Source organism: Leucoraja erinacea, chromosome 12, assembly GCF_028641065.1.
Source record: "Leucoraja erinacea ecotype New England chromosome 12, Leri_hhj_1, whole genome shotgun sequence".
Classification (NCBI taxonomy): Eukaryota; Metazoa; Chordata; class Chondrichthyes; order Rajiformes; family Rajidae; genus Leucoraja; species Leucoraja erinaceus.
Window position 1 is genome coordinate 4,596,894 of NC_073388.1, and position 17,606 is coordinate 4,614,499.

Sequence of the window (17,606 nt, forward strand, 5' to 3'; positions counted from 1 at the left end):
TGGAGTGCAAACGAATCTATGTTCCTTTGGGGGGGGGGGGGGGGGGGGGGGTCGTGCCTTGTATCCGGTCTGGGACGGACAGGCAGATTTTGTGACAAACGCGTCTAGGGAGATTATTGTATTTTGTGCAGTGTGAAAGATACAGGAGCGGGGTTGAAATGGACCAGTATCTGTTGTTAATTTTCAATTATGGAATGATTCTCTGTGGCAATAGAGTCACAGCGTGGAAACAGGCCCTTTCCCAACCTGCCCGAGCCGACCAAACATGTCCCATCTACACTCGTTCCACTGCCTGCGTTAGGTCCACATCTCTCTAAACCCGATCTATCCAGGTACTATGCACTAATGGCACTATGCACTGATCTATTTATCCTTTTTTCCCCCCTGGATAGTTAAATGGACGAGTATTGTGTACAATTAGGAATGTTGCAAGATCACAGGTTTCTGAGGTGGTGTTTGAAATCTACCTCCATTAACTCTGCTGCTCGCTGCCTCTCTGATGCTTGTTTTTTAATTTTCATGTGATAGGAGCAGAATTAGGCCATTCGGCCCGTCAAGTCTACACCACCATTCCATCATGGTGGAGCCCTCTTTCCCTCTCAACCCCATTCTTCTGCCTCCTCCCCATAACCCGTACTATTCAAGACCCTACCCATCACTGCCTGAGAAATATCCATAGACTTGGCCTTATTCTGTGGGAATGAATTCCACAGATTGACCACCCTCTGAATAAAGACATTTCTCCTCATCTCCTTCCTAAAGGAACGCCCTTTAATTCTGAGGCTGTGACCTCTGTCCCTGGGCTCTCCCACCTAGTGGAAACATCCTCTCCACATCCCCTCTATCCAAGCCTTTCACTATTGGGTAAGTTTTAATGACCCCCCTCATCTTTCTGAACTCCAGCAAGTACAGGCCCAGTGCCACCAAATGCGCATCATATGTTACCTTGGGGGTCCTTGTACATCAGTCTATGAAAGTAAGCATGCAGGTACAGCAGGCAGTGAAGAGAGCGAATGGCATGTTGGCCTTTATAACGAGGAATCGAATATAGGAGCAAAGGGGTCCTTCTGCAATTGTACAGAGCCCTAGTGAGACCACACCTGGAGTATTGTGTGCAGTTTTGGTCCCCTGATTTGAGGAAGGACATTCTTGCTGTTGGGGGAGTGCAGCGTAGGTTTACAAGGTTATTTCCTGGGATGGCGGGACTGTCATATGCTGAGAGAATGGAGCAGCTGGGCTTGTACACTCTGGAGTTTAGAAGGATGAGAGTGCATCTCATTGAAACATATAAGATTGTTATTGGTCTCCAAATCTGAGGAAGGACACTATTGCCATAGAGGGAGTGCAGAGAAGCTTCACCAGACTGATTCCTGGGATGTCAGGACTGTCTTATGAAGAAAGACTGGATAGACTTGGTTTATACTATCTAGAATTTAGGAGATTGAGAGGGGATCTTATAGAAACTTACAAAATTCTTAAGGGGTTGGACAGGCTAGATGCAGGAAGATTGTTCCCGATGTTGGGGAAGTACAGGGAAAGCGGTCACAGCTTAAGGATAAGGGGGAAATCCTTTACAACCGAGATGAGAATTTTTTTTTTCACAGAGTGGTGAATCTCTGGAACTCTCTGCCACAGAGGGTAGTTGAGGCCAGTTCATTGGCTATATTTAAGAGGGAGTTAGATGTGGCCCTTGTGGCTAAGGGGATCAGAGGGTATGGAGAGAAGGCAGGTACGGGATACTGAGTTGGATGATCAGCCATGATCATATTGAATGGCGGTGCAGTCTGGAAGGGCCGAATGGCCTACTCCTGCACCTAATTTCTATGTTTCTATGTTAAGGGTTTGGACACGCTAGAGGCAGGAAACATGTTCCCAATGTTGGGGGAGTCCAGAACCAGGGGCCACAGTTTAAGAATAAGGAGTAAGCTATTTAGAAAGGAGACGAGAAAACACTTTTTCTCACAGAGAGTGGTGAGTCTGTGGAATTCTCTGCCTCAGAGGGTGGTGGAGGCGGGTTCTCTGGATGCTTTCAAGAGAGAGCTAGATAGGGCTCTTAAAAATAGCGGAGTCAGGGGTTATGGGGAGAAGGCAGGAACGGGGTACTGATTGGGGATGATCAGCCATGATCACATTGAATGGCGGTGCTGGCTCGAGGGGCCGAATGGCCTACTCCTGCACCTAATGTCCATTGTTAACTCAATAATTCTTAGGATCATTCTCGTAGACCTCTGGACCCTCTCCAGCGCCAGCACAGCCTTCCTCAGATGTGGGGCCCAAAACTGCTCACTCGTGATGTGATATGGCACCAACAATTCGCCATCGTGCGGGTGTAGAGGCCCCACACAGTGGCTGGTCATGAAGGCGCGGTCAGTTCCATTTGGCCAGCCATCCCGGGAAATGTCACCACACAAAAATAGTGGTGACCGACTGGATGACTGAATGAAAGAAAGAATCTTTGATAATCAGTGATATTCCTTGTGCTGCAGTGCACACCCAAGGGTATGTGAAGGGTTGCACTTAAAGGGTGCAGACAAAATATCCCACACCAGGTCATCCTTTGTTCTCCCCCTCCATCCCCCTGCTCAAAGTGGTCCCACGCACGCCAGGTCCTTTGCAGGTTTGTGCTTCTGACGATGCTACGCCATTGAAGACCGAATTTGCTGTCATCCAGCTTTAATTCTGGGAACGCCTCGTTTACACAAGTGCGACTCTATTTTGAGGGGAAACCACAGCATTGCTTCCCATTACCACATGGCTTCAATCACCCAGGCTATTCACCAGAGGTACATGTGGGCTAATGTGGGCCTAGCTATGATCTGTGCTTCCAAATCATTTCATGCCCGACGATAAAAATCAAAATGCTGCATATTTCATTTCAGTTCAGTTTAGAAACGTGCCCTTCGCCCCCCCCCCCCCCCCCCCCCCCCCCCCCCCCCCCCCCCCCCCCACTAAGGATTACCCCGTACACAAGCACTATCCTACACACACTCGGAACAATTTACAATTTTACCAAAGCCAATTGACCTTACAAACCGGCACGTCTTTGGAGTGTGGGAGGAAACCGGAGCACCTGGAGAAAACCTACGTGGTCACGGGGAGAACGTGCAAACTCCATACAGACAGCACCCGTAGTCAGGATCGAACCCGGGTCTCTGGCACCATATGACAAATATGAGAAAGTTACACATAAGAATCTCAGAAACAAGGAACTGCAGATGTTGGTTTATACACAAAAGGACTCCGAGTGCTGGAGTAGCTCAGCAGGTCAGACAGCGACTCTGGAGAACATGGACAGGTGACGTCTGAGGTTGAGACCCTGTGCCTTACCATTTGTTATATTATTATCTAGATTATTTAAAGAATTTGTTATTAGGAATATAATGCTATTTGAACTGTTAACTGCAAGGAAAAACGTTTTTACCCAGAGAATTGTGTGTGGAATTCTCTGCCTCAGAAGGCAGTGGAGTTGCCTGGATGCTTTCAAGAGAGTCAGATAGGGCTCTTAAAGATAGTGGAGTCAGGGGATATGGTGAGAAGGCAGGAATGGGATACTGAATGTGGATGATCAGCCATGATCACATTGAATGGCGGTGCTGGCTCAAAGGGCCGAATGGCCTACTCCTGCACCTATTGTCTATTGTCAAAGTACAGTTCAGGTTATTGATTTTTTTTTTGTACATCCATATTAACCATATACCAATTACAGCACGGAAACAGGCCATCTCGGCCCTACAAGTCCGTGCCGAACAACTTTTTTTCCCCTAAGTCCCACCTGCCTGCACTCATACCATAACCCTCCATTCCCTTCTCATCCATATGCCTATCCAATTTATTTTTAAATGACACCAACGAACCTGCCTCCACCACTTCCACTGGAAGCTCATTCCACACCGCTACCACTCTCTGAGTAAAGAAGTTCCCCCTCATATTACCCATAAACTTCTTTCCCTTAAAATCTGTTAATAGATAAAAGTTACATGTGTACAATTAATCAGTGGAGTGAAGTTCCCATTTTAGAAATGATGTTTGAATAGGCTTATGCCTCCTGGGTAAATTAATTTATTTTACACTGCCTTTTCTTTAGATGTATGAGCAATCCGTGTTGGATGATCAGCCATGATCACATTGAATGGCGGTGCAGGCTCGAAGGGCCGAATGGCCTACTCCTGCACCTATTGTCTATGTTTCTATGTAATTGCAATGTGAAGATGCTTCAACTGTACAGATAGATCTCCGGCTAGGATTCTATGTTGCACAAAGCTGGACCTTTGTGCAGGAACCTTGTTGCTCAGCCCAACAAAATCCACAAGACAAGAGCATTAATGGCCTGTCCCAATTAAGACGATTTATTTAGGCGATTACAGGCGATTACAGGCCACATGGTCGCCGGGGTGTCGACTCGATGGTCGTGAGTCGTCTCCTCAGTCGTAGCGTCTTTCTGGTCGCCTCTGGATTTTCAATGTGTTGAACAATTTTCGGATTCAGTCGGCAACAGTGGGTTTGACGCCAATGAGCGTAGCTTGACTTCTCCTAACGTAGGTTGTCGCCGGTGCAGACTTCCGTTTTTGTTTGTTGTTAAAGTAATGATTCTATTTCAATTTTCTACGTCAAAGGGAGGTCCAGTCGCCGGTTTTACTGTGACCTGCTACGACTATGACAAGTGGGACAGGCCCTTTAGCGTTGAGATGTTGACATGGCGGTAACAAACCCTTAAAGCTGAGCTTTGCTGTGTCCACGTTTTGATACGACACTTCGTGAAGTTCCTTCTCAGCTGCAAGATCGTGTGGCCTTCTTCGATATATCTGCAGACCTTTTGAATAGTGTTGATATTGCCAACTCAGGGAGACATGGAACTGCCTGGACGCATCTAGTCAGATGCCCTGAAACTTTAGATGAATGTCCTTTAGAGGTTTTTATTCAAACGACTTTCCAATTGATTGCTTTTAGCTGGGAAATTTCAAGGGGCCAGCAAAAACACAAGTGTTGATGATAATGCTACGTTGTAATATTTCACACAGAGGGTTTGGGGGAATGCTTTCGCTGGTTTCCGAGACCTTTGTGGCTTTGAGTTGAGACGGTCTCAATTTTTCATGCAAAATCGAGGATGTCATTTGGAATGGACTTCCAAACTTAAAAGGTAAAAAGCAAGTTTGCAGCTGGTTCTGGAGAATGTCACTTATTTTAAGTGTTCATAAGTGACAGGAGCAGAATTGGGCCATTCGGCCCATCACGTCTACTCCGCCATTCAATCATGGCTGATCTATCTCTCCCCCACCTAACCCCATTCCCCTGCCTTCTCCTCATAACCCCTGACACCCGTACTAATCAAAAATCTATTCACCTCTGCCTTAAAAATATCCATTGACTTGGTCTCCACACCCTTCTGTGGCAATGAATTCCACAGATTCACCATCCTCTGACTATAGAAATACCTCCTCTCCTTCCTAAAGGAATGTCCATTAATTCTGAGGCTATGACCTCTGGTCCTAGACTCTCCCACTAGTACAAACATCCTCTCCACATCCACTCCATCAAGTGAGTTGTGTCAGTTTTTTTAAGCAAGAAGTCCACTTCAAACTTCATCTTTAAAAATCATGTGTTGTGCGGTGAAATTTAAGTTATTATTGGAAGCATTTTATCACAAGCTGGATATTTCTAGTTTGCTTTATATGTTTTTAGAAAACTGTTGATTAAAAGTTGTGCATTTTCATATAGAAGTGTCTTGTTATTGATTGTGCCAGGCACTATCACAACGTTTAAAAAAAAAAAATGTCAAGCTGGAAAGGGTGCATGGAAGATTTATGAGGATGTTGCCAGGACTCAAGGGCCTGAGCTACAGGGAGAGGCTTGAGCAGGCTGGGACTCTATTCCTTGAAGGGCAGGAGGATGAGGGGTGATCTTATAGAGGTGTACAAAATTATGAGAAGAATAGACGCACAGTCTCTTGGCCAGAGTAGGGGGATCGAGAACCGGAGGTCATAGGTTGAAGGCGAGGAGGGAAAGATTTAATAGGAACCTGCTGGGGTGACTTTTTCCACACAAAAGATAGTGGGTGTATGGAACGAGCTGCCGGAGGTCGTAGTTGAGGCAGGTACTATATCGAAGTTTAAGAAGCATTTAGGCAGGTACATGGACAAGACGGGTTTAGACCAGGGGTTGCCAACCTTTTTCATCCCGTTTACCCCTGGCAACTTTAATAGCACATTACAATGTTATTTCACTTATTTATGAACAACTAATGATGAACAGATACCGGTATACCAGAACCAAACACAGTCGGTCAATGAGAAAAAATATGTACAAATCCAGCATCAACAAATTTACCCCCCTGGGTAGGCAAAATTTACCCCATGTTGGGAACCCTTGGTTTCGAGGGATATGGGCCAAACACCAGCAGGTGGGAGTAGTGTAGATGGGACACGTGGGTCAGTATGGGCATGTTGGACTGAAGGGCCTGTTTGTACTCTTTACGGCTTTACCAAATTAGCCAAGATTCAAGAGTCTGAAGAAGGGTTTCGGCCCGAAACGTTGCCTATTTCCTTCGCTCCATAGATGCTGCTGCATCCATAGATGCTGCTGCACCCGCTGAGTTTCTCCAGCTTTTTTATGTAGCCAAGATTCAATTTTCATAACATGGTACAGGTTATGACATTAATTTTCGATGTTGTTAGCTTTTGTACATAACCCAAAATAGTGGACTTTGGTACAAAGATGATTCTAACATTTTTAACCACCTGTGCACAGCGTATATTGAAATACCACTACATTCTATCTGTGTCCCGCCCCATCCCGTGACACCAGTCTGAAGGGTCTCGACCCGAAACGTCGCCCATTCCCTCTCTGCAGAGATGCTGCCTGGCCTACTGAGTCACTCCAGTATTTTGTGTTTACCTTCGATTTAAACCAGCATCTGCATTTCTTTCCGACACATGGAATTAGAGATGATGGAATTTTGAGTAAATTAAAATGCTGGAGAACTCGGGTCATGCAGCATCGAGACCCTTTTTCAGACTCCATGGCTGTAGATTGCAGAGATACAGCGCAGAAACAGGCCCTTTATAGCCCACTGAGTCCGCACCGACTAGCGATTACCCCGTACACCAGCACTATTCTACACACTGGAGACAATTTACAATTTTACTGAAGCCAATTAACCTACAAACCTGTATGTCTTTGGAGTGTAGGAGGAAACCGGAGCTCCTGGAGAAAACCCATGTGGTCACAGGGTGAATGTACAAACTCAGCACCTGTAGTAAGGATCGAACTCGGGTCTCTGGCGCTGTGGGGCAGCAAATCTATCGCTGTGCTGCCCTGAAGTAGCATAACTGTTGTCAGTATACCAAAGAACAGGACAGCAGCAGGAATCACAGAGGGGGAGCAGTGAGAGAGGGTCTTACAGAACTCCAGTCGCAGAACGCCTTCAAGAGAGAGCTAGATAGGGCTCTTAAAGATAGCGGAGTCAGGGAATATGGCGAGAAGGCGGGAACGGGGTACTGTTTATGGATGATCAGCCATGATCACATTACCATATAACCATATAACAATTACAGCACAGAAACAGGCCATCTCGACCCTTCTAGTCCGTGCCGAACACGTATTCTCCCCTAGTCCCATATATCTGCGCTCAGACCATAACCCTCCATTCCTTTCTCGTCCATATAACTATCCAATTTATTTTTAAATGATAAAAACAAACCTGCCTCCACCACCTTCACTGGAAGCTCATTCCACACAGCCACCACTCTCTGAGTAAAGAAGTTCCCCCCTCATGTTACCCCTAAACTTCTGTCCCTTAATTCTCAAGTCATGTCCCCTTGTTTGCATCTTCCCTCCTCTCAGTGGGGAAAGCTTATCCACGTCAACTCTGTCTATCCCTCTCATCATTTTAAAGACCTCTATCAAGTCCCCCCTTAACCTTCTGCGCTCCAAAGAATAAAGCCCTAACTTGTTCAACCTTTCTCTGTAACTTAGTTGCTGAAACCCAGGCAATATTCTAGTAAATCTCCTCTGTACTCTCTCTATTTTGTTGACTAAATCAGGCATACTTTCAGGAGATTTTGAAAGAAATGATTCCAAAAATGGAGAGAGCCAAAGGAAAATATGGGGTACTTACCATAGTTTGAGAAGATCGAGTGTGTTGTTGTACTCAACTTCCAGTGGTGCCGCAGAGACACCTCCTACAGTCGACCTTGAAGACGCTGGAGGCATTACCCCGGTTCACCCTCCGACCGTTCCCAGGCACCTAATTTGAGGAAGGACAATCTTGCTATTGAGGCAGTGCAGCGTAGGTTCACGAGCTTAATCCCCGGGATGGCTTGACTGTCACATGAGGAAAGATTGGAAAGACTGGGCTTGTATTCACTGGAATTTAGAAGGATGAGAGGCGATCTTATAGAAACATATACAATTATAAAAAAAATGCATGAATGCAAACATTTACCTTAAAAATGGGGGAAAAAAAGAGGAACACATACGCCAGCCAGCATATGCAGTCATGGTTATATAGCGTTGGAACAGGACCGAAGGGCCAACTCGCTCACACCTACATTTACACTAGTCCTGCCTGCTTTTGGCCCATATATCCCTCTAAACCTCTCCTATCCATGTACCTGTCCAAATGTCTTTTAAACATTGCAATAGTCCATGCCACAACGACCTCCGCTGGCAGCTCCTCCACACACCCACCACCCTTTGCATAAAAAAAGTAAACCCTGGGGTTTCGTATGAAGGCTTGAAAGCAGAAACAGAATGATCTATTCATTTAGAACAGATGAAAGGACTTTTGATCTGAAACTCTAACCAAGACTTTCTCAGTCAGTGCTACCTCACTAGAGCTTCCCAACGATTTTCCTATTGTATTTCAAGAATTAATCCACACTTCCAGCATCTGTATGATGTACCACTAAAAATTAACTCAAAATAGACAGAAAAAAAGGAGCCAACCCTCTGAATAGACAATTGGTGGAGTCGGCCCTTCGAGCCAGCACTGCCATTCAATGTGATCATGGCTGATCATCCACAATCAGTACCCCGTTCCTGCCTTCTCCCCATATCCTCTGACTCCGCTATCTTTAAGAGCCCTACCTAGCTCTCTCTTGAAAGTATCCAGAGAACCAGCCTCCACCGCCCTCTGAGGCAGAGAATTCCACAGACTCACCACTCTCTGTGAGAAAAAGTGTTTTCTCGTCTCCGTTCCAAATGGCTTACCCCTTATTCTTAAACTGTGGCCCCTGGTTCTGGACTCCCCCAACATCGGGAACATGTTTCCTGCCTCTAGCATGTCCAAACCCTTAACAATCTTATGTTTCAATAAGATTCCCTCTCATCCTTCTAAATTCCAGAGTGTACAAGCCCAGCCGCTCCATTCTCTCAGCATATGACAATTCCGCCATCCTGGGAATTAACCTTATAAACCTATGCTGCACTCCCCCAATAGCAAGAATGTCCTTCCTCAAATTAGGGGACCAAAACTGCACACAATACTCCAGGTGTGGTCTCACTAGGGCCCTGTACAACTGCAAGACCTCTTTGCTCCTATACTCAACTCCTCTTGTTATAAAGGCCAACATGCCATTCGCTTTCTTCACAACCTGCTGTACCTACATGCTTACTTTCATAGACTGATGAACAAGGACCCCCCAGATCCCGTTGTACTTCCCCTTTTCCCAACTTGACGCCATTTATAGTAACCTGTTTTTGTTTTTGCATTTATCCTCACATTTATCCACATTAAACTTCATCTGCCATGCATCTGCCCACTCTCCCAACCTGAAGAAGGGTCTCGACCTGAAACATCACCCATTCCTTCTCGCCAGAGATGCTGCCTGACCCGCTGAGTTACTCCAGCAGTTTTGTGTCTATCTTTGACATACCAGCATCTGCAGTTCCTTCCTACACCAATGGCATGAATGTTGAATCCTCCAATTTTAGGTAACCTTTCATCTCGCTATCTTCCCCCCGTGCCCCATCTCGACTGCCACCTACTTCTCCCGTTCCCCCATTCCTTCCTCTGGCTTCACACATCGCACCTCTTCAATCCTTTAGTCTCACGCCTTGTGTTTTAACTTTGTTTCACCAATCAGCAATTGGCCAACCAGTCTCCGTCTTGCCTCACCTATCCCGCAGCATTCTCTCCCCCCCACCCTTCACCCACAACCAGTCTGATGTCGAATCCCGACCCAAAGTGCTGGAGTAACTCAGTGGGTCAGGAAGCATTTTTGAAGAAAATGGATGGGTGACCTTTTCGGGTCAGGACATTTCTTCAGACCTTTCCCTGCTTGAAACGTCACCTATCCGTGTTCTCCAAATATGCTGCTGACCCGCCGAGTTACTCCAACTCTGTGTCTATCATTGGTAGCAAGTTGGGCCGAAGAGTCTGTTTCCATGCAGCAAGAATGAGCATTGAAAGTTTAGTATAGTTACAGAGATACACACAGAATCTATGCTGACCAGCGACCACCCCGCACACAGTACAGTAGGGACACTTTACAATGTTTTACCAGCGCCAATTAACCTACAAACCTGTACATCTTTGGTGTGGGAGGAAACCGGAGCACCCGGAGAAAACCCACGAGGTCACGGGGAGGACGTGCAAACTCAGTAGACAGCACCCGTAGCTGGGATTGAACCGTGGTCTCCAGCACTGTAAGGCAGCAACTCTAGCACTGCGCCGCCCTAAAGCGTGGACGTATTTTTGGAATCCGCACCACTTACCGAGGAAGAAAGTTTAATTCTCAAACCCAGTCAAATGGAGTCATTCAGTACAACACTCGTTATGTGGTTTTATTGGCATTTTATTGATAAAAAAAACATTGTGAGGAAAATGCCCCACATATTTCACTAAATATCATTATAGATTCATCCCCTCCCTCCCCCGTCCAATAATCTCGAGTTTAGAAAAGTTCACTGTAGATTGGTGTTGATCCTGGAATTCAGGTTTTTGTGATTGTAGATGGATTCACTTCAGAGTATCGGTAAGCAGCCTCCCTTTGCTGAAAGTCCATTACATCCACCAGCATTTATTCACACGTTGTGAAGAAGTGGGATCTCTTCCCAACTGTGGAGTGGAGATCAGTTCAGTGCCTGCTACCTCCACCATCACCTGTTGTTTTAACATTTAAAAATAAATTCCATTCCATCAAAGGAAAAAAAAAAAAAAGAAAATTGCATTTCTAAAACCCACGATAATGTGAGATTTTTTTTCTTGAATCTGTCCATAACTAGCATAATATACCTAGGCACACGAAACACACTCATTTCATCCTGTGTACCAACATGAGACGAATTAATGAATATTTTACTGGGTAAATGGTATAAAATGTAACAATAGTGTTAAAACTACTACATTATCCCACATTCCATGTCTCACTGATCCATTGATCATCTTATAATAAAGTTCCCCCCTCCCGACACACTGACCGTACTATAAATGCCCATTTCAACAATCATAACACTAATAGTAATTGCAATTTTTTTTTTTAATGTGGAAATGGATCTAGTCATAATGAAAGGGAGTTCGTCACGTATACTGTGGTGCCATTATTCAACAATTACTAACAAAATGAAAGCATTTTTTTGGGGGGCACAGACTACACCAGGTAGTCAATATTTCCCCCTTCCCTCCCTCCCTCCCCCCCCCCCCCCCTCCCGCGCATCTCTGCACCAGTAGGTGAATCAGTCTGCTGGCGACAGTGTTAACTCATTTTATCTTCAACGTATAAAAAAAAAAAACCCCCACTAAAATAACTTAGAAACTAGATCCAAAAATTCTGAAAAGAATCGACTTCAATGTACAAAAATCTGTCATACATGTGTTGGAAAAGTCTGAAACAACTCTCTCGCTCTCTCTCAGTGCAGTGAGCCAGTGCAGTAACTGGATCCAGAGTAAAATTAAGAAACAAGAGATCAAACAACAATGGCAAAAAAATAATTAAACACATCTTTGTATAAAGATTTTTCCTGCTGGTCTCTAAGATACAGATTAAAGAATCTCTTAGGTCTGAGAGGCACACAAGTAGACGTCTTCAATTATAGCCACTGTTTGACAAAAGTTACCAGTCATCAAATGTTCAACAGTGCTCAATGAGAATCTTCAAATTAAACTTAATTGAATCAATACTACTAGCAAAAAAAAGTTACAAATTGTACAAAAATAAAAAACAAATTATTAAAATCTCCTGCGGTAGGTTGCCTTGAAGGACCGGAAAGCAGGCTTAATTCACAGCAGCTAGTTCATGGCTGGAGGTATCTTTGGTTCAGTCTGAACGACGACAAACACAATGAAAACCTCTACTGCACAACAGTATATAAAAGTGAACATGTCTCAAGAGGTGGCATTTAATGTAACAGCCCCGTAAAAATATTAAATATTTAAATGCTTCAGTTTATTCGTTTTCTCAAAGGAAACAAAATTGACCAGCATGGACACACTGTCATGCTTCTATAGGTACAGACGACGAGATATGTCCCATTCCTCCACGCCATGCAGGGAAGTATTGCTGACCGGGTCCTAGCAAGGCTGCAGGATTTTATATATTTGTTTTCATCATTATTACACTGGTAATAAAGTTTTGTATAATATCTGCATATATCAAGATTATTCTGATATGATTTCAGAAGTCAGCATGACCAGTCACGTGACCTATTCAGAGTCGTATAGCACCATTTTTCCCCTCTCTCTTCCCCTCCCCCCTCCCCCCCCCCCCCCCCCCCCCCCCCCCCCCCCACTACCCGCAACTAGCGGCGAGCTGAGGAAAAGGACAGACATGCCGCGATGATCGGCATGATGCTCAGAGAAATCCAGTAAACTAAGTTTCCACTTGGCAGCCGACAAGATTGTTCAGTTTTGTGCTATTTGTGTCAAAATTAAGGCAACACAAGTGAAATTTAAACAATTGCTTTTGGAGATACAGTGAATGCACAACTCTTAAAACTTCTTTCATTGTGACTAATGGAAGGAGGCATCTAACACTGCAACTTAACACTCGGAATTCTTACCTCAATGTCTAAAAAAAAAATCTTCATCACTCACTCTCAGAGTCTGCCTACTCTTTAAACTGCTTATTGGGAGGTTCAAAAAGAAGAATTTCCTCCCCCATCCCCTAACAGTCACAAGATAAAAATCAAATATTGACACAAGGAATTGCAGATGCTGGCTTACAACAAAAAAAAAAGACAGAGTGCTGGAGTAATTCAGCGAGTCAGGCAGTATCTCTGGAGGACATGGATGTTCTCCAGACATGCTTTCTGACCCACTGAGTTACTCCAGCACTTGTGTGAAATTCAAATTTAAATGATAGGGTCTTTGATCTTCAACAGTAAAGCCAGATCTTAAAAATTCTTCAGAAAAGTCATTATTTAAGGCTCTGATATACAATTGAGTATAATAATGATCTTAACAAAAAAGGTAGTCATATCAAAGGCTAAAATTTTAAAGGCAAGGAATTCCTACACGTGTGGCCCTGAATTTGACTCGTTTCAATCGTGCTCTAAGGACTAGGATAGCTACGAGCAGGATCTATAATCTTTCAGGACGAGAAAGAAATGTCATTTGGAACCAGCAAATAGCCCATTGATGCCAGATCTAAAGTCTTAATTTGGATAGTTGTCTGCACCCTTTTTCCCTGAAGTGATACAAGTTCATTATTTTCTTAAAAGGAAAGCAGACAAACATAAGGCTTAGCAAGTAATACCATGTTGTGAAATTTCACTCACGTAGTAACCTGTTGGGGAATTAGAACAGGCATCTAAAATAACCCCATATCTGCTCGTCCAAAAGCTGGAAATGCAATGCAAAAAATGGAAAGTGTTACTAACTTGTTCCTGTTTTGTGTTTTGCATCCGGTCAAACCTGGTTACCAAAAAAGCTAGTTGTAATCAGAAAATCTGCGATAACATAATAATCTCTGCTAATTTAAACTTCTAACACTGACAATAAGTGCCTGAGCAAATTATTCTCTTTACAAAATGTGTTGGCAGGTTCAGGTTGCATAAAACACTGCATTTTAATGCTTCCCTGAGATATAGCACCATGATAGCCCAGTCACTTTGTCTTAATTCTCTCCGTTCTGTTCTAATTACTAACCCACACACCGACTAATGCAATCACACTGGAGTTTGGAAAATGAAAAAGAGAAAATTGCTAGTCAATCATCTATAATTAAATCCGCCTGGTTTGTCTCACTAAAAGATTACATGCGCCAGAACCACAGAACCATCACAGCTTGGCTGATCATTGGAACAAGGTTAACCTCAATCAATGTTTCGATTTTCCCAATAGCCATTCAGGTCTGTTTTCTCCACTAATTCAGTCAGAAACTGAGCTGGGAAATGACATTTTGAGGGTTGCTGCTTTGCCTAATCGAATGAACAAGGACTGATTATACATTCAGTTTAGTGATTTTTCAGATATATAAAGCTTTTCACTGTACCTCAGTACACGTGACAATAAACTAAACTGAACTGTATATATTGGGTACATTTGCTTGCAAGCACAAGCAGTTCCAAAACAAGGCAATACCTTCAGCGATTTAAAACAACAAAATATGTTACTTTAAAGGGGCCACCCAATGTACAAATAATTATCATGTGTGTGTGTGTGTGTGGGGGGGGGGGGAGACATTTTTTCTATAAAATAATTTAACACGTGGCATCTTTCTTTGTCCCTGGAGGAGAGGAGGAAAAAACCCCACTCAAGATAAAGACACAAAAGGCAAGAAAACTCACACACACAATGCTCTGCTAGTGATGTGTAATCACGCTTTTAAACAGGAAATCAAATTGTACTCAATCTCAACTCTTGATATCAAATTTTTTTTTTTAAATCAAATAATTCTGCACCAACCCCATGATATATTAAAGGGAAAAAAAATTCCCACAAGGGGAAGTGAAACCGGAATAGTTGTAATCAAGTGTCAGTGGATATGAGACATATTATCATCACTCTCCACCTGGCAAATAAATGTACCCAATAGATACTCCACCTAGGGTAAGTTAGTGGGACATTTTGACCTTGACTAGTCTACACATATATACGATATGATATTTGTGTTATTCAATTTAGACCCTTCTTTTACACCTAGGAGGATTTAATCTGGTCACTGGCGTTAAACACAGAGTACTGGCCGCCAGTTGTACTCAGCACACACAATGGATCCGTCGGTCAATAAAACCAAAAAGTCCAAAACTGAGCACAAGCACAAGCAGCGGAGAGTCTCGCAGGCATTTAGCAGCACGGGCAACAATCTCTTTGTCAATCGCCACCGACTGCTGCATTTTAAACCAAAGAGGGAAACAACAAAAGTTTAAAGCTATTTTTTACACTCAATGATACACTAAATTCGATACAAATCAAAAGTAGCAGTGCTGTAAGTCAGTTGATGACTCAATGTTGAGTGTGTGGAAGGGTCTCGACCTGAAACGTCACCCATTCCTTCTCTCCAGAGATGCTGCCTGCCCCGCTGAGTTCCTCCATCCAATGCTGTGAAGATTATTTTTGTTTAAACTTTAGAGCACCTGGATTGACTTTAAAGAAAACTGCCTTACGGGGTTCTACCTATTTAACGAGGAAATAATGTGGCCCAAGAACACAAGGATATAACCTGAAAAGTCCGGTTCTTGTACATTTGGGAGCCCAGAACAGACTAGCTAATAATTATCTCAATTCTCCTTCCATTCATCCACAGATTTAAGAAATTTTGGGAATGCATTAAAGAAAAAGCAAAATTGTGTCGATTTCATTGGAAAATGTTTTCTCTTTGTAAAAAAAGTGTTTTGAACGAAAATACAATGATTCTTGATCTCCACCCGTTGCCAAGCTGACGTCAACAAAGCAGCCACGTCGTGTCACGATGGCAACGGAAACTGCCATCATAAAATGGTACAGTAGTAGAGATAGCTAGACCAGGAAGGGGAAGGGTCCCCGGGGAAGAGGTCAGCTGATAGGTCGAGTGACTGGTCATGCAAGTCTTTGTCAGGAATAATGGTTGTATGGTGGTAGCGGGTGTGAAATGCCATTCTGGTAGTGGTGGTGCTGACGGTGTGCAAGATACTCCGAGTAACTCAGTGTCATCTTTTCACTGTGGTACCTGCAGAGAAGACACAAAAACATTCCTTAAAGAGGTCCAAAAAAAAACAATCAAGGAAGCACGTAAACCACTGATACATTCAACTCTTCCCCCCCCCCCACCCCCTCAATAAAAACTTTGCAACTGCTAAATCTCCATTTCATAGCAAATTGTAAGTTTCACAAACTTCTGCAGGATTCCAATCAGTGAGGATAGGGGACAAATTAAATTAAGAATAAGGGGTAAACATATAAGATTGTTAAGGTGTTTAAGAAAGAACTGCAGATGCTTGAAAATCTTAGGTACACAAAAAGGCTGGAGAAACTCAGCGGGTGCAGCAGCATCTATGGAGCGAAGGAGATAGGCGACGTTTCGGCCCGAAACGTTGCCTATCTCCTTCGCTCCATAGGTGCTGCTGCACCCGCTGAGTTTCTCCAGCATTTTTGTCTACCTAAGATTGTTAAGGGTTTGGCAGGAAACATGTTCCCGATGTTGGGGGAGTCTAGAACCAGGGGCCACAGTTTAAGAATAAGAAGTAACCCATTTAGAACGGAGACGGGGAAAAACTTTTTCTCACAGAGAGTGGGGAGTCTGTGGAATTCTCTGCCTCAGAGGGCGGTGGAGGCAGGTTCTCTGGATGCTTTCAAGAGAGAGCTAGATAGGGCCATTAAAAATAGCGGAGTCAGGGGATATGGGGAGAAGGCAGGAACGGGGTACTGATTGGGGAGGGTCAGCCATGATCACAGTGAATGGCGGTGCTGGCTCGAAGGGCCGAATGGCCTACTCCCGCCCCTATTGTCTATTGTATCATCCCCAATGATAATCTCGACACAGGGGCTCTGCAAGGATGCGTTCTCAGCTCCCTTCTTTACTCCTTGTACACCCAAGACAGCACAGTCATGTACCCATCTAATACAATTAAAACATTTGCAGACGACACCGCCATTGTGGGCCGGATGTCAAATAATGATGAGACAGAGTACAGGAAGGAGATTGAGAACCTCGTGTCCTGGTGTCGAGACAACAACCTTTCTCTCAACGTCAGCAAGACCAAGGAGATAGTGTCCGACTTCAGGAAGCAAAGCGGTTACACATACCCCCGTTTGCATTGACGGCACCAATGTCGAGATGGTTGAAAATCTCAAATTCCTAGGAGTCAATATCACCAACAACCTCTCCTGGGCCACCCATATTGAAGCGACGAGCAAGAAAGCACACCAACGCTTCTAATTCCTTAGAAAGTTCAGGAGGTTCGGCATGTCCCCAACAACTCTCACCAACTTCTACAGATGCGCCGTGGAAAGCAATTTATCAGGATGCCTCACAGCGTGGTTTTGGAACAGCTTCATGCAAGACCGCAAGAAACTGCGGAGAGTTGGGGACGCAGCCCAGACCATCACGCAAACCAACCTCCCTTCCATTGACTCCATCTACACCTCACGCTGCCCCGGCAAGGCCAGCAGCATCATCAAGGACCAGCCGCACCCCGGACACTTCTCCCCTCTCCCATTAGGCAAGAGGTACAGAAGTGTGAAAACGCAC

At 44.3% G+C, this 17,606-nt stretch overlaps 1 protein-coding gene across 1 annotated transcript in view; it reads right to left on the bottom strand.

The window, feature by feature from the left end:
- Positions 1-14,604: 14,604 nt before the first annotated feature.
- LOC129702015 (nuclear protein AMMECR1-like) overlaps positions 14,605-17,606 on the bottom strand; it is a 108,845-nt gene continuing 105,843 nt past the window's right edge. Inside the window, 1 exon segment of the mRNA XM_055643502.1 lies at positions 14,605-16,085. Within this exon segment, the coding sequence (XP_055499477.1) occupies positions 15,971-16,085 (115 nt within the window). The 3' untranslated portion in view covers positions 14,605-15,970.